Source organism: Eubalaena glacialis, chromosome 20 (genome assembly GCF_028564815.1).
Source record: "Eubalaena glacialis isolate mEubGla1 chromosome 20, mEubGla1.1.hap2.+ XY, whole genome shotgun sequence".
NCBI classification, from domain to species: Eukaryota; Metazoa; Chordata; class Mammalia; order Artiodactyla; family Balaenidae; genus Eubalaena; species Eubalaena glacialis.
Genome location: NC_083735.1, coordinates 48,884,756 through 48,910,022, shown reverse-complemented (window position 1 = coordinate 48,910,022; position 25,267 = coordinate 48,884,756). Strand labels below are relative to the sequence as shown.

The window sequence follows — 25,267 nt, the reverse complement described above, 5'->3', positions numbered from 1 at the left end:
TGTCAGCTCCCGACTAAAGGGATACAAAACTGGACTTTCAGAGTATACCACTTCCCTTCATCTTGCTGGATTTTGTTTGCAGGCCCTCATCCAAGTCCACATGGCTTCAAAGTGACCTCACTCCAGGTTTGTCACCAAACCAACAGTGCCGTTAAGTTTTTTTCCACCAAAGAAATATTGCTTGGTTGGAAGAGGCCTCCGGGCCCCAAGAGTGTGCTCTACTGTCCAAGACAAGCTGAAAAAGTGGGTCAAGATTTCACAAAAGGACAAGACAAACGGACAGATGGGCACCAGAAGCCTTCAGTATTGCTCCCATCCTGGTAAATTGCATTCACTAGGGGTTTAAAAGTGTTGAAAAAAGAAGAGCTCTTTCACATGAGTTATTTGACACTGAATTAGTATCTTAAGCAGTCACTGCCCTTTGTCCTGGTGAATCACTGCCCTAGAATTCAACACCTACCAAGGGTCCTAGTCCCCCTCAGCTTTGAGGTTTAAAATTTGGTTTTTCTCCTCTTGCCTTCAGTCATTTCAAAATACAGTCCCCTCAACCATTTCATTATCAACCTCTTCTGCCTGGAAAATCCAGCACTGTTTCTGCAGCTCAGAGTCACTGCCACCATGTATGCTACCTTGAAATTTTTAAAGAGCTTCCTTTGCAGCTGAGAAACTAGGGTCAACTTTTAGCTCTCTTTTCTGTCTTTGATAAAGTAAAACTCCCCAGAGAACCCACACTGATTCAAGAGCCAGGCTGCCTGGGTTCATATCCCACCTCCCTGCTTACTACTCACATTGTGGTCTCGGGCAGGTGACTTAATTACCTCCCTGTGCCTCACTTTCCTCATGTGAAAAATGGGATTATAACTGTACCTACGTCAAAGGACTGTTGTGAGAGTCGAATACATTTACATGTAAAAGCACATTTTAAGCACTACATCAACGTTAGCTATCATTATTTGCTTTATGTAACTCCAAATTCTCGTATTGTTCCACGTGTGTACACAATGTTTGCCCAACTAAAATACTACCTATGCGAGGACTGGGACCACAGTTTGAATATTTCTGATGTTCCCGCCATGGCACCTAATATTCACTCAATAGGTAAAAATAAACCTACTCGGTACAAATTATTATACTGGATGAACAAGGAAGTTCTCAAACACAGACCTGTGTAAACATGTATTCCCTGCCCTCGAGTAGCCTGTATTTTGGGTGGGGAAACAAAACACAGGAAACGCTCATGCAACAATATAAAGCCATAAAAGATTAAATGCCAAAGTATGTGGTTTAGACAGCTACCGTTCAAAGGACTCACTGTGAGCTGGGACTCTGGAGAGGGCAAGCCTGCAGTGGCCCTGCCCCTAGAGGGGACTTGGATTTCCACGACAGGTGGGAACAGAGAGAGGATTCCAGGGTATCTGCTCATTCCACAAATATTTACCGCACACCTTCCGTAGGCCGGCCTCTGTCCTTGGCTCTTGGAATACGGCCACGAGGGACCCAGAAACGGCCCCTGCACCCCGGGACCTAAAAGGGCACTCACTCCACGTGAGAGCCAAGTTCTGAAGTAAGGAAGAAGGGCCTGTCCTCCAACCCGATGAAACACAACATCCCTTAAATGTCTTGTGAACAGGAGCCAATGCTGGCATTACAGTCACTCCGGCTTCCAACAATGGCAAACATACAGAAATTAATAACTTTTCATGTATTGTATTCTAAATATCTTCCATTGTTTATGAAGCACATTAAAGAGATATTCTCCATATTTCTGGATACAAATAACGTAAGAGATTTACAGATACACACAGTCAGTATTACTGGAACAGTTTTCATAATAGAGGCTGTGGAGGCCTAGCTGCTCAATTTTGCCCAAATGAAAGCCTATTCATTAAAGCCCTGTGCTTTGTCTCCTCCCGCCCTTTCCCCTTCTTCTTCTACTAGTGGCTGCCCACAGATATCAAATATCTACTAGAAAAGTGCCTGAAGATGCATGTGTTGGCAGGAATCAGTTAGTCACGATGGGTGGAAGTATTAACACATGCATCTTTTTCTTCCTACATCCGTCCACTCATCTCCTCCCAGAAGAGAACGCCTTCAGGTAAAGGAACCCTCTTATAAATACTGACTGGCAAAGCATTCTCACTCCTTTCTTCTCCGATGACGGACCACTATCTGAAGATGCGTTAAGTCCAATATGTTCTAATCACAAATATGACACATTTCCAAGCGCTTCGCTCATCCTCTGCAGGCCTCTCACCCGATCCTACTCTCCCAAGATGCAAACTGCTGGATCCCACCATCATTCTCATCATTGGTACGTCTACACAAATTATTACATTGTAGCTTTGGAAACACAGAATAAACTTCTTGATTAAGGAAGTCAAAACTACCCAATTAAATCCAGTCAAAAACTTAACTTCTTCATGCACAAAGTACTGGACTCAAATATGTTTAAGACATGTAAAGGCAAACTGAAAAGTAAGGTAGAACCCCTACAATGTAGATTACTTAACATTCTCAACATTTACATACCCATGAAAGTTAGACTCATCAACAAAGTAATAGCCAACCCAGTTTTTTATTTCCTTGGTTTGGTACTGGAAAATCACGTTCCTGTTTGACTGTCATTCGTTAACCCTTAATTAGGAATGTTGCTTAGAAACTATATATGGAAATAGGGCACCTTTCAGAAGGGACCATTAAGGCTTTCCCAACATTTACTTTTTTCCAACATCCAAGCATAGCCTGTTCATTGGGTGACAATGACATGTAATGGGAACTCTGATAAAGAAGAGACACAGGGCTTTGGAAACTATTGAATACCCCAATAAAGGGACTAATTGCAGTTCTGTGCAAATGTAAAGCCTTCTTCCAACTTGAAAAACACACTAAATTACTCTATGAGTCATTTTATATTGCCCACACCCTTATTTTACAAAAAACAGAAACAGAAGTAATTAATGTACATATTCCACATTTGGACACGTTCAAATCAAACTCGTGTACTCAAGTATTTCTAAGCAACCTATGTTTATGCAAAAAGTTATCCGGAAGATTAAATGAGATAAAGCATGTAGACCATTTGGCAAAGGCCTGGCAAGCAATCAATACTCAACATTGCACATTATTATCGTTCCTAATTTTCCAACTCTGTAATCATACTAAACAGTTATAAAGTTATGCACACGATTATGTATATATATATATAAACTAATATGTGTTACTACTAGAAATAAAGCTTTTATGTTATGTACCAAGCAATGCTCTTCATCCAGACAGAGGTGAGTTTAATTTTAACAGAATGATCCACAAAGAAGCAGAGAAAGCTGGCTAAGGGGTAGGATGTTAAATGTTACCTCGAATCTCTGCTTATCAATTAAGGATACAACCTCTACATGGTCTAGTATCAATTATAATCAGCAGTCAGCTGATCCTAGAGAACTCGCTCAAAATGAACAGTTAAGACCTCAAGCACGTGGACAAGTGGCCATTTATTTGCAAGGCTGCGCCAACCACTGAAATCTGATTACTTCAATACTCATGCTGAAATCCTACATAAATTCATTACCTGTCTCATGCTAGAATTTTGCAAGTCCTTACACACAAAAATTTTAAATATCCAAAAGTCACTTAAACTGACAAGACCACAGCATCCTGGACACATCCAGTTTTTAGAACACTTCAATAGCCTCCGCCACGCATCATTTATTATGACAGGGAAAATGCAAAGCCAGTGAGAGCACGTGCTTTCCTAAGCAAATATTAAAAATAACCCTATGCCCTCATTACGAAAAAGGAAAATCTTCGCGTTTCCAGCTTAATCTCGACCCGGGGCCAATGCACACTCCCACCTCCCACGCCGAGACGGCGCCCGGGCGCGCCGAGGTGGGGCTGGAAGCTGCTCGCGCTCTCGGGAGGACCCGTCCCCTCTCCCCGCGCGCTCGGACGCGGCGCGGCCAGACCCACGTGGACTCCAGGCGGGGGCGGCCAGACCCGCCGCCGGGGTCGCCGCCCGGGGTCGCCGCCCGGGGTAGCGGGGGAGGGGCGGGGGAGGGGCGGGGGAGGGGCGGGGGAGGGGCGGGGGAGGGGCGGGGGAGGGGCGGGGGCGGGGCCAGCGCCGCGCCGCGAGGCCGGGGAAGGGAGCCGGGCTGCACTCACGCGCCCGGGGGGCGGCACCGGGGCCGTCGCGGCGTCCCTCCGGTTCGCACACTGAGAGGGGGGCGGGGAGGGGGGGGGGGGAAGACCTGGCTCCTCGTTCAATCCGGAAGCCGCCGGGCCGGCAGGAAATGACGAAGCAGAGGTCGTCCGGTCCGTGCGGTAACCGGCTCCTCACGTCCGGCCGCGACTGCGTGGGAAAGAGCGCCAAGCGGAGCAGCCGGGCCGCGTGCCGCCTGCAGAGCGAGCGGCGTGAGTGGCCCCGCCCCGCCCCTCCATGCGCGGGGAGGGTGAGAGGGAGGGGAGGGAGCCCGAGGGCGCCACCAGTCCCGCGCCCGGCCGTCCCAGCTCCTCTGCCGCCGCGCCCCAGGCCGGAGGGAACAGTGAGGCCCGCAGCTCCAGAATCGCGGATCGAAAGGCGGCAGCCGCCGCCTGCGCAGCGCAGGGCACCCGGGATGGGAGGATGGGGGGATGGGGGAGATGGGGGGATGGGGGGGATGGGGGGTGGAGCGGGCGCGCTTCAGGATCGCACCGCGCGCAGCCTGCGGCGGCCGAGCCCTGGCGGCTCCGGCCCCCCCCCCCCGCCTGCCGGGGTGGCGGTTACATTGTCTGCCCGCTAGACTGCTCCTCTTTCCGGGACTGGCAGGTCTCACGAGTCTGGGCAGGGCCGGAAGCGCCCACGTTTGGGAGTCCAGCATGCGACTCGCTAGCCTGGGTGGTTTTGGACGAGTTGTGTACCCAGCCCCCCACCCCGCGTCGTCTGCCAGGTGGAGCTTTCGTGCCTCCCAGCAGGGTGATGGTGACAAGGAATGCATATGTGGACTGCCCAGCACAGGCCCCTCAGATGTTAATTACCTTCGTCTTGCTGGTTGAAGGCCTGTGACCTTGTACCCTCCCACTTCAGCAACCCAAGCCTTTAGCGTTTCAGAGGACTGAGGGAAAACCACATTGATGCGATGGGTTGTGTTGTAAGGAGCTTGTAGACCTGTATGAGTGACTCCAATCTGAACTTGTTTCAAAATAGCAAAGCTCTAAGTGAGAGACGAAATGGATAACATTCAAGACATGATGACAAGTGATCCTCAAAACGGAACCACCTAGACATGGCATCGGGAACCCCAAATACGGGAAAAAATTTAAAACTTAATGATACAGCCGCTTGATCCCAAGAAGAGTACTAGTTCTCTACTTAAAAGTTTGTCAAACTGAAATCAAGCCCCAGTTGTCACATTTTGCCAACTTTATCTCTGGATAGTTACGTTCAGCTCATCCTAGCAACTCCTTACTGAAATAGTTCAAGCACTAATTTACAGGAAAAATATGTGAAAAAGGTGCAGTTTTCTCAGAAAAGCCTTGAATGACAATCCAAGCACATGATGGTCTTGCTGAAACATCCATTAACTTGCCAGGAACGAACCACTGTAACGCCCCTGGGTGCTTTAGACTTAGAGGGAGGCTGTGAGGTGTGCAGTAGCCGCTCAGCAGGTGTGTGTGTGTACACTTGGTTAGACTGTGGCGAGCTGGGAGGGCACTGGTCATAGTTCAGGCCACATGGGAGCCGTGGTCTGTACTGTGACTTTGTACAGGACCGTTCCTTATTCCTGGCAGTCTTAAAAAGGCATGCCATTGGTCATGATGGAGGACCAAGCAGGAAAGGCCTACCCTCGGTGCAAGTCTTTCACAACTGTACTACTAAAAATAACTCAAGTGCGTGTCCCCAGAACAGTAGTGTCATTGGGTACCAATCAAGTTGTATAATTCACAGTAAGATTTCACCATTCTTGGTCAGCAGAATTTCAGAATCCTTCTCTAAGTATAATGAAAAACTGGCATATTTGTAAGAGGAGGAAGACAGGTCTGTAAGAATACACCATTTATTGAGTGGCACATGAACAGAATTTTGTGGAACACTGAAGCAAGAAATTCACCTGGCTCAGATCCAGTCAGGTGTTAGGAAACAGGTAGGAAACACTTGCATAGTGTGTCAGATAAAGGGCACCTGCAAAATGTTTCAGTAGCCATTGTTAAGTCTGCTCCCCTTTTCTTCTCCAATTTGTTAGTAACGCCCAATCCTGAAACCTGCCACCGTCACTGCATGGCCGTGCCGGCCCTTCCGCAGCACCTCAAATCAGACCTCTGAAGTCATCTCTTATGGCCAAAAACAGTCATCTTTATTTTGTTTTGGCACCAATGAAAATCTAGAAAAAAATTCTAGATTCCATTGTAAAGACAATTATAGTCTCTGATGTTCCAAAAGTTTCCATTCCTAAGGTAGGCTGATTACTTACTATGAATAATGTTACATCCAGAGAAACTCTGGAGTTCAATTTTAAGGAATAAGAATTGAAACTCTGAATAATGCCAAATCCGCCTGCGCCTCCCACTCTCTTAAAAAAAAAAAATCCATAGCCAATCTTTAATATCTAGGAATTGGGTATGTTTAACGATTTAATAATATTTAGATCTTGCATCTATAAAGTTTTAAGTTCTGTTTTTATTATTCTCTGGCTAATTTTTAAAAGACCAATCTTAATGCTCATCAGACACCAATAGATGTTTCAGAGGAATGACTCTTGCCCTCAATGTCTAGAATTTAAGTTATATGGCCATTCACGATACTCACTTTAATACAGTCTGTCCGCAAACGTCTGACAGAGACTTCAGGTGCCAGAACGGGGCCAACATGCCACCTGGCCTGGGAGCAGACCCCAAGGAAATTTCATTCATTTTATGCAGAGGCAAACTGTAAGAAAGAAAACAGACTCTGCCCTTAATGTACACTTATTAACTTACTGAGCCAAATCTACACTAAAGAACATTTTGGGGACTTCCCTGGTGGCACAGTGGATAAGACTCCGTGCTCCCAGTGCAGGGGGCCTGGGTTCGATCCCTGGTCAGAGAACTAGATCCCACATGCATGCTGCAACTAAGAGTTCACATGCCACAGCTAAGGAGCTGGCGAGCCGCAACTAATGAGCCCTGGAGAGGCAACTAAGGAGCCCACCTGCCGCAAGTAAGACCCAGTGCAACCAACTAAATAAATAAATATTTAAAAAACAAAAAGAAAAAGACCATCACTCTCCTTTAAAAAAAAAAAAAAAACATTTTGGAGGCTCACAGGACAGATTGCAAGATATTTCAGTGGAGGAATTTCTGCAATGCCTTCACTGTTGTAGGATGTCTAGAGAAAGTTGCAAAACAATTTCTTGGACATTCCAGGTACTTTTTTTCCTTGGTATTAGAAAATGACTATCTTAGTAGAAACTACAGTACAGTTATCACCTGTCATTTGTTCAGTGTTTCTCCTTTTGATAGAGTATCTAAAACAACACTTCTGAATTTCTTTCACATATTAGGTCATTTTACTTAGACTTACAAGAGCAGAACTTTCTCTTTAAGGAAAAATTCAATGAACTTCCCAAATGCAGATAAGAAACCAGTAGCTGTCCCTTGCTACTTGATACACTTGCTGTTACCATTCATTTTCTGTGGGAATGTCCAAAGAATGCATTTCCTTGAATAGAAGTCACAGCTGTGTAAATAGCTAAAAGTAACTTTTTATCCCATAGCTTCCACAGTGGGCCAGGAGGCCAAAACTAGATAAAGCTGCAGACATTTTCGTTTTCCAGGTGTGTCAGGGGCCTGTGGAAGAGCGCGGTCCTGGCTGGCGCATCTCATCCAGACTGCTGTCACGAGTCTAACGCTGTCCTTCTCTCTTAGCATCCCAGCCAGTTGTGTGGACCTCTGTTTTAAGCATTCAGTTGCTTTCATCTGGGTGATAGTTACAGTTTGGAAACCGTGCAGTGACATTTCAACCCATATCCTTTTAGAAATATGATTTTTTAATCCCGAGTTTGAACCTTTATGTAGGAGCTGTGGTGTTTCAAAGTCAGAAATAGGCGAAAATGTGTTCCATGTCTTAGTGATCTAGACCAGGGTTGGCCAACATTTTCTTAACGGGCCAGATGGTAAACATTTTAGGCTTTGAGGGCTGTGAGGCAAAAATGGAAGATGCTCCATTTAAAATGTATCTGTTTAGACATGTAAAACCATTCTTGGCTCCTGGGCCATACAAAGACAGGCAGGGGGCTGGAGCTGGCCAGCAGGCCCTCTGTTTGCCAGCCCTTGTCCAGCCATCACACCATCACTAACTGAAAGAAACCCTGCCCTCTTTTCTGCCTTACAGTCCCATGCCTGGCGGTTACGGAGTGATGGGTGACGAGGGCTCCATCGATTACAGCGTTCACGAGGCCTGGAATGAAGCCACCAACGTGTACCTGGTAGTGATCCTTGTCAGCTTTGGGCTCTTCATGTATGCCAAGAGGTAAAGGCTTTAGATTCTCAGGGTTGATAAGAACCTGGGCATTTATAAGTTTTGCAGATTTCTTTGTTTGATCTAAGTTAAATGCACAAAAATAATTTCATCAGCATTTTTGTTCCTGCTATGAAATCACTGTCTAGTCGGGTCAGCCCTCACATACTGGACACCAGGATTTGGCTTGGAAAACCCAGTTGCTCTGAGAGATGGGGATTTAAGTGCAGCTCTTGGCACCCAGACCAGCTGCTCTATACTCCTATTCTATCATTTCTGGTACAGCTCAGTTTTCTCATTCAGCCAGCTTCACTGTCACCCTTGGATGAGCACGTATTTGGGGCCAATGTCCCTGAAACGCACAAACTCTAACTCCTATGTGTTCTGCAATTCTGTCTTCGCACATTTCAAGCCCTCCCTTCTGTTTCTTGTGCATAATATTGGTATGATCCAATTACTTGTCTGTCCATCCCCCAAAACTCAGTCCCCTGAGAACAAGGACTTCTATTTAACCTTTGTGTCCCTGATGTGCCACATGGTGTAAATCCTCAATAAATATTTCTTGCTGTGATTCCAGATGCTGTAGCATAATTCAACTGTTCTTTTCCACACTCCCTGGCTCCTTTCCTTCAAGTACAAGTTAAAAAAAACGCACGGTGAGGGGCGTGCTTTGAAGAGGAAAAACAGCAGTAGTTGGATTGAGCTGCTCCTGCCCGTAGCCACGTGCTTCGTGGCGTCCTGTACCAAGGTCAAAGGCATTAGACAGTTCAGGATAATTAGTCAACCAAGAATAATTGATGCTCGGCCCGGGGAACAGTTCAGACCCACACTTGCCACGGGACCTGCAGGCTCGCCCTTCCCGACCCTGAGACCCCTGAGCCGCTGGCCCACTGTCCGCCTGGACCCTTGGGGGGGCGGGGGGCGGGAGGCGAGAGGAGGCCTCCACAGAGCATGGGGGAGCCACTGGCAGGTAACAGCCTTCCCCTAAAAATAGCCACCGTCTCCTCCCCACCCCACTGTTTTAAAGGCAGAGACAGGCTGTTGTTAATTTTAACTAGATGACCCACTAAGGCCATGCTACTCTATTTAAGAAATCGTTTATTCATTGTTTTTCAAAATTAAGGTCTGCTCACATTCTGTTTATTCTCTGCCTGCAATAACTTAGCTTTATTTGCATGACATGAGAGGGAGGGAAAAAAAAAATCATACTTTTTTTGTCTGAGCATTTTTCCGTACAACAGGGCTCTTTTGCGGGGATTGAGGGGAGACACTTTCTTGTATGAAGTGGGCGTGTTCAGCTACTGCCTTTTCTTTCTTATAATCCTGTGACTGTACACGTACAGCTTCATACTTCTAGTGAAAGAAAGAATACTTGAGCCCAGGAAGCATCTCACGGGAACAAAATAGAAGATGGACTCATGGCCACTTAACGTCCTTTTAATGCAGCTTCTGGTTACTAGGATCGTGTGAATGTTACAGTCCTACAGCTATGAATACAAATCTCTTTTCTGCATTGGTTTTGTGTTTTAGAAATAAAAGGAAAATTATGAGGATATTCAGTGTGCCACCTCCAACAGACACTCTGTCAGAGCCCAACTTTTATGACACAATAAGCAAAATTCGTTTAAGACAGCAACTGGAAATGTACTCCATTTGTAAGTATATTCTGTGCTTAATTACATACGTAAGCATATTTAAAATAAACTCTTTGGGGTTGAGTCTCATTGGCAAAGGTTGTCAGAAATAGCTAATAATGACACAGGGAACTATATTCAATGTCCTGTAATAAACCATAATGGAAAAGAATATATGTATGTATATCTGAATCACTTTGCTGTACACCAGAAACTAACACAACATTGTAAATCAACTATACTTCAATTAAAAAAATTTTTTTTTTTTATTTTAAGAAAGAAATAGCTGGTAATGAAAACGTAGGGCCTTTTTTAGTTGCTCAACACAGTATCAGCAAACCCGTTTTGCATGAAGTTAGTGTTTCAGGACACTTCACTTATTTGGGGCCCTTCCAAGACCCTGAGAAGAGCCCTAGTAACGTGTTTCACGTTTTGAAAATTTGGCAGAAATTAGATGCCTTAACAATCGGTGAGGCTGCTGTCTCATCCTTCTCTAATTTCCCTCCTTTGCACTTCCCTCGTCTGCAGTGGCGTTGAGGTGGCCAAGAGCATTTTGGGGATCTGGCTGAGGGGACGTTGAGTTGAACCTACTTTAGTTTAGGTTTGAAATTTTGTGTTTATAGAGTTTGCAGTCACTTCTATTACAATTAAATTACTATGTGCTGCAGCCATAGCAGTATAGGAATGGCTTCCAGGCCAGAGGTTATTAACATGTCCTGTGGTATTAAACCCTGTGAGTAAGTGGTGGAGAAGAAACAAAGGTTAAAGGGCATGGAGCCAGGATGAATTGTACATCCAAGCCACAGCCTTTGATGCCACCATTTAAAAAAATGAGGGGTGGTTTCCGTGGTGTATCATTAAATGAGAAAAGGCAAGATGTAATTATATATATGCTAGGGTACTGCTCCTTTAAAATCAAATGACCAAAACATCCCCATCTACGTGTAATAAAAATGTTCTATAGAATTTTCTTTTAATTGAAGTATAGTTGATTTACAATGTTGTATTAGTTTCAGGTATACAACACAGTGATTCAGCTATATATATATATATATATATATATATATATATATATGTTCTTTTTCAGATTCTTTTCCCTATAGGTCACCACAAAATATTGAGTATGGTTCCCCGTGCTATACAGTAGGTCCTCATTGATGATCCACTTTATATACAGTAGTACGCATATGTTAATCCCAACCTCCCAATTCATTCCTCCCCAACTCCTTTCCCCTTTGGCAGCCAGGAGTCTGTCCTCTATGTCTGTGGGTCTATTTCTGTTTTGCAAATAAGTTCATTTGTATCTTTTTTTTTTTAAGATTCCACATGTAAGTGATATCATATGATATTTGTCTTTCTCTGTCTTACTTACTTCACTTAGTATAATGATCTCTAGGTCCATCCATGTTGCTGCAAATGGCATTATTTCATTCTTTCTTATGGCTGAGTAATAGTTCATTGTATATATATATATGTACCACATCTTCTTTATCCAGTCATCTGTATATGGACATTTAGATTGCTTCCATGTCTTGGCTATTGTAAACAGCACTGTAATGAACATTGGGGTGCATGTATCTTTTCAAATTATAGTTTTCTCTGGATATATGCCCAGGAGTGGGATTGCTGGATCATATGGTAACTCTATTTTTAATTTTTTAAGGAACTTCCATACTGTTTTCCATAGTGGCTGTATCAATTTACCTTCCCACCAACAGTGTAGGAGGGTTCCCTTTTCTCCACACCCTCTCCAGCATTTATTATTTATAGACTTTTTGATGATTGCCATTCTGACCGGTTGAGGTGATACCTCATTGTAGTTTTGATTTGCATTTCTCTAATAAATAACAATGTTGAGCATCTTTTCACGTGCCTGTATGTCTTCTTTGGAGAAATGTCTATTTTGGTCATCTGCCCATTTTTTGATTGGATTGTTTCTAAAAATGTTCTGTATAATTACACAAGCCTGGAGGAAGGCTTGGAAAGATACACATCAGATTATTAACATTCATTACCTTGATGGGAACACTGTGGGACTCGAGGGAAAAGACTGGATATATTTTTTTTTTTTGTATATTTAAATGTTTCAATATTCCTACTTCAATAGTAGATAAAAAAGTAAAAAGAAAATCATTACATATATAAAAGACTTCAATAATGCAATTGCATTAATCAGGATTCTCCACAGAAATAGAACTAACATGATATGTATAGATATATAGAAAGAAACTTATTGTGAGTGATTGGCTCACACAATTATGGAGGCTGGAAGTCCTATGATCTGCCATCTTCAGGATGGAGGCCCAGGAAAGCCAGTGGTGTAGTTTCAGTCCAAACCTGAAGGCTTGAAAACCAGGGGAGCTAATGGTGTAAGTCCCAGTCGGGGTCCAAAGGCCCAAGAACCAGAAGTGCTGATGCTCAAGATTAGAAGGTGGATGTCCTGGCTCAAGCAAAGAGCAAATTTGTCCTTTCTTCACCTTTTTTGTTCTATTCAGGCTCTCAGTGGATTGGATGATGTTCACCTGCATTGGTGAAGGCCATCTTCTTTACTCAGTCTACTGATGTAAAAGTTTTCCAAAAATACTCTCACAGATACACCCAGAAATGCAGAATGTTTTACCAGTTATCTGGACATCCCTTAGCCCAGTCAAGTTGATGCATAAAAGTAACCATCACAACAATCAACCAACCTGAACTTTATAGAACACTCCACCTAACAATAGCAGAATATACTTCCTTTTCAGGTGCACATGGGGCATTTACTAGGAAAAAACATATTCTGGTTTTAAAATAAGTCTAATTAATTTAAAAGGATTTAAGTCATACAAAATATGGTCTCTGACCAAAAGGAAACTAAATCAGAATTCAGAAATAGAAAGATCTCTAGAAAACTCCACATATTTGGAAACTGAATACCATGCTTCTATATAATACATGTCAGAAAAGAAGCAAAAAAAAAATTAGAAAACATTTTGACCTGAATGTAAATGAAAGTACAACGTATCAAAATTTATATAAATAAATAAATATACATATGTATTTATATATATAAAGTTTAAACAATAGTTAGAGGGAAATTTACAGCATTAATGCCTATGTTGAAAAACAGAGAAATGTATAAAGCCAGTGACCTTAGCTTCAACCTTAAGAAACTAGGAAATTAAGAGCAAATGAAATGCAGAGTAAGTAAAAAAAAAAAAAAAAAAAAAAGGACGGAATAAGTATTGGAGCAGAAATCAGTATACTAGAGTACAGAAAAAAATAGAGAAAGGCATTAAAACCAAATATTTTTTTTCTGGTCTTTGAAAAGGTTTTTAAAACTTGACAAATCTTTAACCAGACTAATCAGAAAAGTAAAAGAAAGGATACAAAATTGTCAATATTGGAATTGAGAGAGGTGACATTGGCACACATTCTACACATACTAAAATGTTAATAAGATAATATTTTGAACAACCTCATGCCAATGATTTCTACAACTTAGAATAAATGGACACATTCCTTGAATGACTCAAACTAGAAAACCTAATTTAAAAATAAATATAATAGCTTTATATCAACCACAGTAATGTGATTTCTAGTAAAAAAAAAAAAAATCTTCCCACACAGAAAATTCTACTCCCAGATGGATTCATTGGTGAATTCTACTAACATTTAAGAAAGAAACACTGCCAATTCTACTAAACTCTTCCAAAAAGAAGAGAGAATACCTCTCAGCTAATGTTTTGAGGCCAGCATTACCCTGATAAAAAAACCAGACAAAGATATTACAAGAAAATAAAGCTGTAGACCAATATTCTTCATGACAAAGATGCAAATATTATAAACAAAATATCAGCATACTGAGTTCAACAGTATATAAAATGAACAACACATCATGACCAACTGGGTCATTCAACTCTGGTTGGATAGACAACCATCATATTGTTTTTTCATATCCTGAATCCATGTCTATAAGATTACCCTTTCCCTGATATGAGGCTTATATAAACAACATCATTTTTTAGGTCATCCACTGCACTTCCCTCCACCAGAGAAGACCCCTGAAGTGTTAGACACCCAAGGCTTTTCTTCATTTCCAAGGCTGTGGGAAACAATTGTCATGGGCTCTCTCTTTCCATGTCAGTGTCAGTCTGGCCTTCTTGGAGCTGATTCAGTTCTTAGGGAATATGCCTCTTTTGTTGGAAATAGTCTTTCCAGTGTCACATCCAAAGATTTATGAGTTCAACTATTCTTCTGGTGTCAGCACCCCAGGCTCATCTGCTGTGTTCCTTTCTCCAGAGATAAGTTATTATTTTTTAACCATTCAACTTTCAAAAAACTGACTCTGAAAACTTAGCCTAACACATGTAACATTTATTAAAATTGCTCAGACTTTTAGCCTTGAATGTTCTTGAAATTGCTCCAGAATGACATTGCTGGTCTTCCATCCTTTTTTTTTTTTTTTTGTCTGAAACATTTATATTAACATATTTTCATACAAATAACCCAATGAAAGTTTAGTATTAGTTGTTTTGTTTGTTTGTTTATACTGCAGGTTCTTATTAGTCATCAATTTTATACACATCAGTGTATACATGTCAATCCCAATCACCCAATTCAGCACACCACTATCCCCACCCCACCGCTGTTTTCCCCCCTTGGTGTCCATATGTCTGTTCTCTACATCTGTGTCTCAACTTCTGCCCTGCAAACCGGCTCATCTGTACCATTTTTCTAGGTTCCACATACATGCGTTAATATACGATATTTGTTTTTCTCTTTCTGACTTACTTCACTCTGTATGACAGTCTCCAGAACCATCCACGTCTCAACAAATGACTCAATTTCGCTCCTTTTTATGGCTGAGTAATATTCCATTGTATATATGTACCACATCTTCTTTATCCATTCGTCTGTCGATGGGCATTTAGGTTGCTTCCATGACCTGGCTATTGTAAATAGTGCTGCAATGAACATTTGGGTGCATGTGTCTTTTTGAATTACGGTTTTCTCTGGGTATATGCCCAGTAGTGGGATTGCTGGGTCATATGGTAATTCTATTTTTAGTTTTTTAAGGACCCTCCATACTGTTCTCCATAGTGGCTGTATCAATTTACATTCCCACCAACAGTGCAAGAGGGTTCCCTTTTCTCCACACCCTCTCCAGCATTTGTTGTTTGTAGATTTTCTGATGATGCCCATTCTAACTGGTGTGAGGTGATACCTCATTGTAGTTTTGATTTGCATTTCTCTAATAATTAGTGATGTTGAGCATCTTTTCATGTGCTTCGTGGCCGTCTGTATGTCTTCTTTGGAGAAATGTCTATTTAGGTCTTCTGCCCATTTTTGGATTGGGGTGTTTGTTTCTTTAATATTGAGCTGAATGAGCTGTTTATATATTTTGGAGATTAATCCTTTGTCCGTTGATTCGTTTGCAAATATTTTCTCCCATTCTGAGGGTTGTCTTTTCGTCTTGTTTATGGTTTCCTTTGCTGTGCAAAAGCTTTGAAGTTTCATTAGGTCCCATTTGTTTCTTTTTGTTTTGATTTCCATTACTCTAGGAGGTGGATCAAAAAAGATCTTGCTGTGATTTATGTCAAAGAGTGTTCTTCCTATGTTTTCCTCTAAGAGTTTTATAGTGTCCAGTCTTACATTTAGGTCTGTAATCCATTTTGAGTTTATTTTTGTGTATGGTGTTAGGGAGTATTCTAATTTCATTCTTTTACATGTAGCTGTCCAGTTTTCCCAGCACCACTTATTGAAGAGACTGTCTTTTCTCCATCGTATATCTTTGCCTCCTTTGTCATAGATTAGTTGACCATAGGTGCGTGGGTTTATCTCTGGGCTTTCTATCTTGTTCCATTGATCTGTGTTTCTGTTTTTGTGCCAGTACCATATTGTCTTGATTACTGTAGCCTTGTAATATAGTCTGAAGTCAGGGAGTCTGATTCCTCCAGCTCCGTTTTTTTCCCTCAAGACTGCTTTGGCTATTCGGGGTCTTTTGTGTCTCCATACAAATTTTAAGATGATTTTTTCTAGCTCCGTAAAAAATGCCATTGGTAATTTGATAGGGATTGCATTGAATCTGTAGATTGCTTTGGGTAGTATAGTCATTTTCACAATATTGATTCTTCCAATCCAAGAACATGGTATATCTCTCCATCTGTTGGTATCATCTTTAATTTCTTTCATCAGTGTCTTATAGTTTTCTGCATACAGGTCTTTTGTCTCCCTAGGTAGGTTTATTCCTAGGTATTTTATTCTTTTTGTTGCAATGGTAAATGGGAGTGTTTCCATAATTTCTCTTACAGATTTTTCATCATTAGTGTATAGGAATGCAAGAGATTTCTGTGCATTAATTTTGTATCCTGCAACTTTACCATATTCATTAATTAGCTCTAGCAGTTTTCTGGTGGCAGTTTTAGGATTCTCTATGTATAGTATCATGTCATCTGCAAACAGTGACAGTTTTACTTCTTCTTTTCCAATTTGTATTCCTTTTATTTCTTTTTCTTCTCTGATTGCCGTGGCTAGGACTTCCAGAACTATGTTGAATAATAGTGGTGAGAGTGGACATCCTTGTCTCGTTCCTGATCTTAGAGGAAATGCTTTCAGTTTTTCACCGTTGAGAATGATGTTTGCTGTGGGTTTGTCATATATGGCCTTTATTATGTTGAGGTAGGTTCCCTCTATGCCCACTTTCTGGAGAGTTTTTATCATAAATGGGTGTTGAATTTTGTCAAAAGCTTTTTCTGCATCTATTGAGATGATCATATGGTTTTTATTCTTCAATTTGTTAATATGGTGTATCACATTGATTGATTTGCGTATATTGAAGAATCCTTGCATCCCTGGGATAAATCCCACTTGATCGTGGTGTATGATCCTTTTAATGTGTTGTTGGATTCTGTTTGCTAGTATTTTGTTGAGGATTTTTGCATCTATATTCATCAGTGATATTGGTCTGTAATTTTCTTTTTTTGTAGTGTCTTTGTCTGGTTTTGGTATCAGGGTGATGGTGGCCTCATAGAATGAGTTTGGGAGTGTTCCTTCCTCTGCAATTTTTTGGAAGAGTTTGAGAAGGATAGGTGTTAGCTCTTCTCTAAATGTTTGATAGAATTCACCTGTGAAGCCATCTGGTCCTGGACTTTTGTTTGTTGGAAGATTTTTAATCACAGTTTCAATTTCATTACTTGTGATTGGTCTGTTCATATTTTCTGTTTCTTCCTGGTTCAGTCTTGGAAGGTTATACCTTTCTAAGAATTTGTCCATTTCTTCCAGGTTGTCCATTTTATTGGCATAAAGTTGCTTGTAGTAGTCTTTTAGGATGCTTTGTATTTCTGCGGTGTCTGTTGTAACTTCTCCTTTTTCATTTCTGATTTTATTGATTTGAGTCCTCTCCCTCTTTTTCTTGATGAGTCTGGCTAATGGCTTATCAATTTTGTTTATCTTCTCAAAGAACCAGCTTTTAGTTTTATTGATCTTTGCTATTGTTTTCTTTGTTTCTATTTCATTTATTTCCGCTCTGATCTTTATGATTTCTTTCCTTCTGCTAACTTTGGGTTTTGTTTGTTCTTCTTTCTCTAGTTTCTTTAGGTGTAAGGTTAGATTGTTTACTTGAGATTTTTCTTGTTTCTTTAGGTAGGCTTATATAGCTATAAACTTCCCTCTTAGAACTGCTTTTGCAGCATCCCATAGGTTTTGGGTTGTCGTGTTTTCATTGTCATTTGTCTCTAGGTATTTTTTGATTTCCTCTTTGATTTCTTCAGTAATCTCTTGGTTATTTAGTAACGTATTGTTTAGCCTCCATGTGTTTGTGTTTTTTACGTTTTTTCCCCTGTAATCCATTTCTAATCTCATAGCGTTGTGGTCAGAAAAGATGCTTGATATGATTTCAATTTTCTTAAATTTACTGAGGCTTGATTTGTGACCCAAGATGTGATCTATCCTGGAGAATGTTCCGTGCGCACTTGAGAAGAACGTGTAATCTGCTGTTTTTGGATGGAATGTCCTATAAATATCAATTAAATCTATCTGGTCTATTGTGTCATTTAAAGCTTCTGTTTCCTTATTTATTTTCATTTTGGATGATCTGTCCATTGGTGTAAGTGAGGTGTTAAAGTCCCCCACTACTATTGTGTTACTATCAATTTCCTCTTTTATAGCTGTTAGCAATTGCCTTATGTAATGAGGTGCTCCTATGTTGGGTGCATATATATTTATAATTGTTATATCTTCTTCTTGGATTGATCCCTTGATCATTATGTAGTGTCCTTCCTTGTCTCTTGTAACATTCTTTATTTTAAAGTCTATTTTATCTGATATGAGTATAGCTACTCCAGCTTTCTTTTGATTTCCATTTGCATGGAATATCTTTTTCCATCCCCTCACTTTCAGTCTGTATGTGTCCCTAGGTCTAAAGTGGGTCTCTTGTAGACAGCATATATATGGGTCTTGTTTTTGTATCCATTCAGCAAGCCTGTGTCTTTTGGCTGGAGCATTTAATCCATTCACGTTTAAGGTAATTATCGATATGTATGTTCCTATGACCATTTTCTCAATTGTTTTGGGTTTGTTTTTGTAGGTCCTTTTCTTCTCTTGTGTTTCCCACTTAGAGAAGTTCCTTTAGCATTTGTTGTAGAGCTGGTTTGGTGGTGCTGAATTCTCTTAGCTTTTGCTTGTCTGTAAAGCTTTTGATTTCTCCATCAAATCTAAATGAGATCCTTGCCGGGTAGAGTAATCTTGGTTGTAGGTTCTTCCCTTTCATCACTTGAAGTATGTCATGCCACTCCCTTCTGGCTTGTAGAGTTTCTGCTGAGAAATCAGCTGTTAACCTTATAGGAGTTCCCTTGTATGTTATTTGTCGTTTTTCCCTTGCTGCTTTCAATAATTTTTCTTTGTCTTTAATTTTTGCCACTTTGATTACTATGTGTCTCGGCGTGCTTCTCCTTGGGTTTATCCTGTATGGGACTCTCTGCGCTTCCTGGACTTGGGTGGCTATTTCCTTTCCCATGTTAGGGAAGTTTTCGACTATAATCTCTTCAAATATTTTCTCTGGTCCTTTCTCTCTCTCTTCTCCTTCTGGGACCCCTATAATGCGAATGTTGTTGCGTTTAACGTTGTCCCAGAGGTCTCTTAGGCTGTCTTCATTTCTTTTCATTCTTTTTTCTTTAGTCTGTTCCGCAGTAGTGAATTCCACCATTCTGTCTTCCAGGTCACTTATCCGTTCTTCTGCCTCAGTTATTCTACTATTGATTCCTTCTAGTGTAGTTTTCATTTCAGTTATTGTATTGGTCATCTCTGTTTGTTTGTTCTTTAATTCTTCTAGGTCTTTGTTAATCATTTCTTGCATCTTCTCAATCTTTGCCTCCATTCTTATTCCAAGGTCCTGGATCATCTTCACTATCATTATTCTGAATTCTTTTTCTGGAAGGTTGCCTATCTCCACTTCATTTAGTTGTTTTTCTGGGGTTTTTTCTTGTTCCTTCATCTGGTATATAGCCCTCTGCCTTTTCATCTTGTCTATCTTTCTGTAAATGTGGTTTCTGTTCCACAGGCTGCAGGATTGTAGTTTTTCTTGCTTCTGCTGTCTGCCCTCTGGTGGTTGAGGCTATCTAAGAGGCTTGATGGGAGGCTCTGGAGGTGGGTAGAGCTGACTGTTGCTGTGGCGGTCAGAGCTCTGTAAAACTTTAATCCACTTGACTGTTGCTGGGTGGGGCTGGGTTCCCTCCCTGTTGGTTGTTTTGCCTGAGGCAACCCAACACTGGAGCCTACCCGGGCTCTTTGGTGGGGCTAATGGCAGACTCTGGGAGGGCTCACGCCAAGGAGTACTTCCCAGAACCTCCGCTGCCAGTGTCCTTGTCCCCACGGTGAAACAGAGCCAGCCCCCGCCTCTGCAGGAGACCCCCCAACACCAGCAGTTATGTCTGGTTCAGTCTCCCCCAGGGTCACTGCTCCTTCCCCTGGGTCCCGATGCACACACTATTTTGTGTACGCCCTCCAAGAGTGGGGTCTCTGTTTCCCCCAGTCCTGTCGAAGTCCTGCAATCAATTCCCACTAGGCTTCAAAGTCTGATTCTCTATGAATTCCTCCTCCCGTTGCCGGACCCCCAGGTTGGGAAGCCTGACGTGGGGCTCAGAACGTTCACTCCAGTGGGTGGACTTCTGTGGTATAAGTGCTCGCCAGTCTGTGAGTCACCCACCCAGCAGTTATGGGATTTGATTTTACTCTGATTGCGCCCCTCCTACCGTCTCACTGTGGCTTCTCCTCTGTCCTTGGACGTGGGGTGTCCTCCTTGGTGAAGTCCAGTGTCTTCCTGTCGATGATTGTCCAGCAGCCAGTTGTGATTCTGGTGCTCTCGCAAGAGGGAGTGAGAGCACGTCCTTCTACTCCGCCATCTTGGTTAATCCCTTCCATCTGGATATTTTTAAAAGAAAGATGTCTGTGTGTTTGCGCGCACACATAAAAAGAAGCAAGAAAGAGTGATCAGCAAGATGTTACTGGTATATGTCTCGGGTAGAGTGGAATTTCAGGTGAAAAGTAGAAAAAACATATATATATTTTTTACACAAGTAGAACCTCTAGAAACTTCTTCAGCATAAATTTTATCCTGAGAAGTAGTAACAGCAGTTCCTTTGGGGAAAGGAGCTGCAGGACTAATCAGGTGGGAGGAAGGTACACCTTCCCTGTTTCCTCTTTTGTCCCTTTTGCATTCATGTGTTACTAGTTCAGAATAAGAAGTAAAACTGAATGTAACAGAGCAGCATTATTCACAGTACCCAAAAGATGGAAACAACCCAAGTGTCCTTTACTGATGGATCCACAGAATGTGGTCTATACGTACATAGGATGTTATTAGCCTTTAAGAGGAAGGAAATTCTTCTTTTTTTTTTTGGCTGCATTGAGTCTTCTTTGCTGCGCGCGGGCTTTCTCTAGTTGCAGTGAGCGGGGGCTACTCTTTGTTGCGGTGCACGGGCTACTCATTGCGGTGGCTTCTCTTGTTGTGGTGCACGGGCTCAGTAGTTGCAGCACGTGGGCTCAGTAGTTGTGGCTCGTGGGCTCTAGAGCGCAGGCTCAGTAGTTGTGGCGCATGGGCTTAGTTGCTCCGCGGCATGTGGGATCTTCCCGGACCAGAGCTCGAACCCATGTCCCCTTCACTGGCAGGCGGATTCTTAACCACTGCACCACCAGGGAAATCCCAAGAGGAAGGAAATTCTGACACATGCTACAACACGGATGCACCTTGAAGACATTATGCTTCGTAATTATTTTTATTGTGAAGTGAAAGAAGCCAGTCACAAAAGAACAAATATTGTGTGATTTCTCTTCTGTGTAGCAAATTCACAGAGACAGAAAGCAGAATCGTCACCAGGAGTGGGAGAGGAAGGAGTGGGGAGTTACTGTGTCATGAGGACAGAGGTCAGTGTGGGGTGATCAAAAGAAGGGTGCTGGTGGTGGCAGCACAACAGTGTGAATGCAGTTAATGTCCCTGAACTGTACACGTAAAAACGGTTAACATGGCAAGTTGTATGTTTTTCTATTTCACCTCAAAAAAAAAAATTTCCTTAAGAAAATTTAAGTATTTAAAAAACAAAAACAAGGAACCAGAAGCTCTGTATAGAAAATTATAAGTAAAGAGTTAGGTTTTCATTGATGCCTAGTCAAAACAGAAGTTTGTGGGAGTTCCCTGGTGGCCTAGTGGTTAGGATTCGGTGTTTTCACTGCAGAGGCCCGGGTTCGATCCCTGATCAGGGAACTAAGATCCCACATGCCTGGCGGCACAGCCAAATACAAAAAACAAACAAAAACCAGAAGTTAGATCCTATCAAAAAATATTCAGTAGTATAGCATATACAATTATAAAGCCAGTGTACAGCTGTTTTTCTTCTTTGATGAGAATGGCATAAAATGAAATTTATCAGAACACCTGTGTTTGTAAGGCATGTTAGTTTTCTGTTGCTGCTGTATTACCACAAATTCAGTGGCTTAACACAACACAGATCTTAAAATTAGAGATTAAAAGTCCTACAGCAGATTCACTGGCTAAAATCAAGGTGTCGTCAGAGTTCTGTTTCTTTCTGGATGCTCTAAAGGAGAAGCTGTTTCTTTGCCTTTTCCAGCTTCTAGAAGCCACCCGTGTTGCTTGCTTTGTGGCTTCATTCCCCCATCCTCAAAGCCAGTAGCACGGCATCTTTCTGATCATTCTTCCATTTTTATAGCTCCTTCTCTCTCTGAACTCTGCCAGGAAAGGTTCTCTGATTTTCAGGGCCCCTGTGATCAGGTTGGGCCAGATAATCCAGGGTAATCCCCCTTCTCAAGGTCCTTACCTTAAACACATCTTTAAAGTCCCTTCTGCCCCAGAAGGTAACATATTCACAGATTATGGGGATTAGGATGTGGACATCTTTGGAAGCCATTGTACTTGTAAATAGTGAGTATTTGCACATTTAAAGAGTTCCATCGCAGGGACTTCCCTCGTGACACAGTGGTTAAGAATCCGCCTGCCAATGCAGGGGACACGGGTTTGAGCTCTGGTCCGGGAAGATCCCACATGCCGCGGAGCAGCTAAGCCCGTGCGCCGCAACTACTGAGCCTGTGCTCTAGAGCCTGTGAGCCACAACTACTGAGCCCGCGTGCCACAACTTCTGAAGCCGCGTGCCTAGAGCCCGAGCTCTGCAACAGGAGAAGCCACCGTGGTGAAAAGGCCGCGCATCGCAACAAAGAGTAGCCCCCGCTCGCCACAACTAGAGAAAGCCCGCGCCCAGCAAATAAGACCCAACAACGAAGACCCAATGCAGTCATAAATAAATAAATAAATTTATTTATTTATTTAAAAAATAAAGAAATAAAAATAAAGAGTCCCATCACATTGCATCATTCTTAGTGCTGATGGCATATCTAGTCCTGACTTAGTCTGGAGGTTCAAAAGGAAATAGCAAACAAAATTCTTTTCCTTAAAGAGGACTCCCAAAATTGTAAAGCTTTCGGCCACAATAATCTGGATCCACCCTGAGTATATAAACAAATAGTATTTCTTCCTTGGCTGGTAAAAACTTAATGAAGAGACTGAAAGTTTGAAAGCCAAGCAGTGAATGACATTTGCAAAGACTTTAGCCCTGCACTGTCTCTAGTTTCAGGTTAAGACCTTCAATAAATATTTCTCAGAAGCACAAAAAGAACACAGAATTGCAAGGCTGTTTTTTCTTCTAGTTTATATTACTGACAATGTTCAGTAAATCTCTTAGACTTGTCATTTAAAATATAGTCAAATTCCTTACGATGTGGACAAAAGCACTATTATTAACTTATCTCGAGGTGGAGATGCAGAATAAGAAAGAAGGACATTACAGAATGTTAATTTAAGTTTAGTAGCTTAATTAGTGTTTACCCTATATTTCAATGCTCTGAATAATCCTGATGTACAAAACAATAATAATAAACATCCAAAAATGGATATCAGCACTGCTGAGAAATTAGAGGATCATGAAGTATAATAAATTTCCTCTAATGAATAAAAAATTGTTTAATTCTAAGCTAATTCTTTACTGAGAATCATGACTTGACTGTGATTTAATGATGTGAGCTCATAATTATTTTGCGATTTTATTAATCGTATCTCCTTTTTTCTTGCTTATTGTTTTGTTTGTTTTTCAATAGCCAGAAAGTATGATTATCAGCAGCCACAGAGCCAAGCTGACAGTGTACAGCTCTCATTGGAATGAAATCTCAGAAAATGAGCCGCAGAAATGATTGTTGTTCAAGAGTGCAGTCTCCTCACGCTGCTAAATCACGAGCAGCATTTTTTTAAAACTTCTGTCTCCATAAAATCATTTTATTTGTGACTTTTCCCCAAGTTTTTGGTGTGTTTTGTTTCACTTTTTGAAACCTCATCTCCAAATCATTTGTTCCACAAATTAGAAATTCCTCAAAAGGCCTGAACACAGAGAGTCTGCACGTACCTAGGAAGATAGACTATCACCAGAGACGGTGACTTTACCTTGTGAAGACTTTGATCCCTTCAGGATACAATCAGGAAATAAAAACACATCTTTGGAAGCAAGAGTCTGGAGCTGATGCCACTTTGGAACTTTTTTGCCAACTTAAAAAATAAAAATCTAATCATTGGAATAACTTCCTCTTCGACTGTGTTCTGGGATAAATATAATATGGATAACGGACTAACTTGTGTTCTTACGGCTGTTGTTACCTCTAACCGAATTAACCGTCTTTGCTACTTCAGAATTTGCACAGTAAACTGTCTTTTCTGCGTTGTGAAATTGTGATACGCACCCCCCTGTTAATTGTAGACGTTTTCTGTGACTGGAGTTTGTTCCCCTTAATTGTATTCCCAGGAGTTTCTTCCACCAGAAGAGTCTTCTTTCAGCCGTGCTGGGGCTATACTGCGGCATATGTGGGCAGCTCTGACTGGTGTCAGCGGCTTGCTTTTGGGTCATGTGACCATCAGTCTTTAATGTAACTGTATGGTTTCTTAGGCTTTTTTAGCATAAGCTTCCCTGCAGAGTCTCATATCTTGTACCATTTTTGTACTGTACATTGAAATGTTTTCGCCCAGTTTTTCATATTTATTTAAATAAAAGCTGGTTGGAGATAGTGGCAGGGAAGTTCAATTGTCCATGTAACTGTCCATAAATTCGTTTTTGAATCAAAACTATAAGAGTTAGAGTTAACATTTCAAGCATTTTTGCCTTTTCCTTTATAATTATGAAGTAAAGAATATAAATCTTAAATGAAAAGGTTTAGACCAAATAAAATCATTTCAGAGAAGTTGCATTTACTTTTAAAATTTAAATCTTTCAAATATATATATTATGTTGTACAAGGTGAATTGTTGACCAAATGGAATAATTCTTTCTTAACTCACAGATGAGTTTGAATGCACCGCCTGTATGTAGAATGAATACTCGGACTGAAGGATTGTAAACAGTTACAATTATGGCCTGGGGATAGCAGAGCAGCAAGGGGACAATCTTCTTAAACTTTGCTTTGCTCTCATGTAATCAGGAGCGGGAGCGCTTTACCTGCTGTCCCTGATGTGTGGCACAAATCTGGACAAATTACGAAAACTGGCTATCTCAGCTGATTTGTACGGTGTACCTAAATAAATATCAACCACAACGAAATGGACTGTGATGGTTTTTTATTTGCATCCACTAGACAGAGACAGTCA

At 41.5% G+C, this 25,267-nt stretch overlaps 1 protein-coding gene across 1 annotated transcript; it reads left to right on the top strand.

Moving 5' to 3' along the window:
- The first annotated feature begins 4,257 nt into the window (after positions 1–4,257).
- Positions 4,258–25,220, top strand: LOC133081214 (small integral membrane protein 19). Its single transcript, XM_061177298.1, has 4 exons — positions 4,258–4,404; positions 8,339–8,476; positions 9,995–10,119; positions 23,737–25,220. Exons 2-4 carry the CDS (start codon positions 8,343–8,345, stop codon positions 23,799–23,801), a joined length of 324 nt encoding a protein of 107 aa, XP_061033281.1. The 5' UTR covers positions 4,258–4,404; positions 8,339–8,342; the 3' UTR covers positions 23,802–25,220.
- Positions 25,221–25,267: the final 47 nt, after the last annotated feature.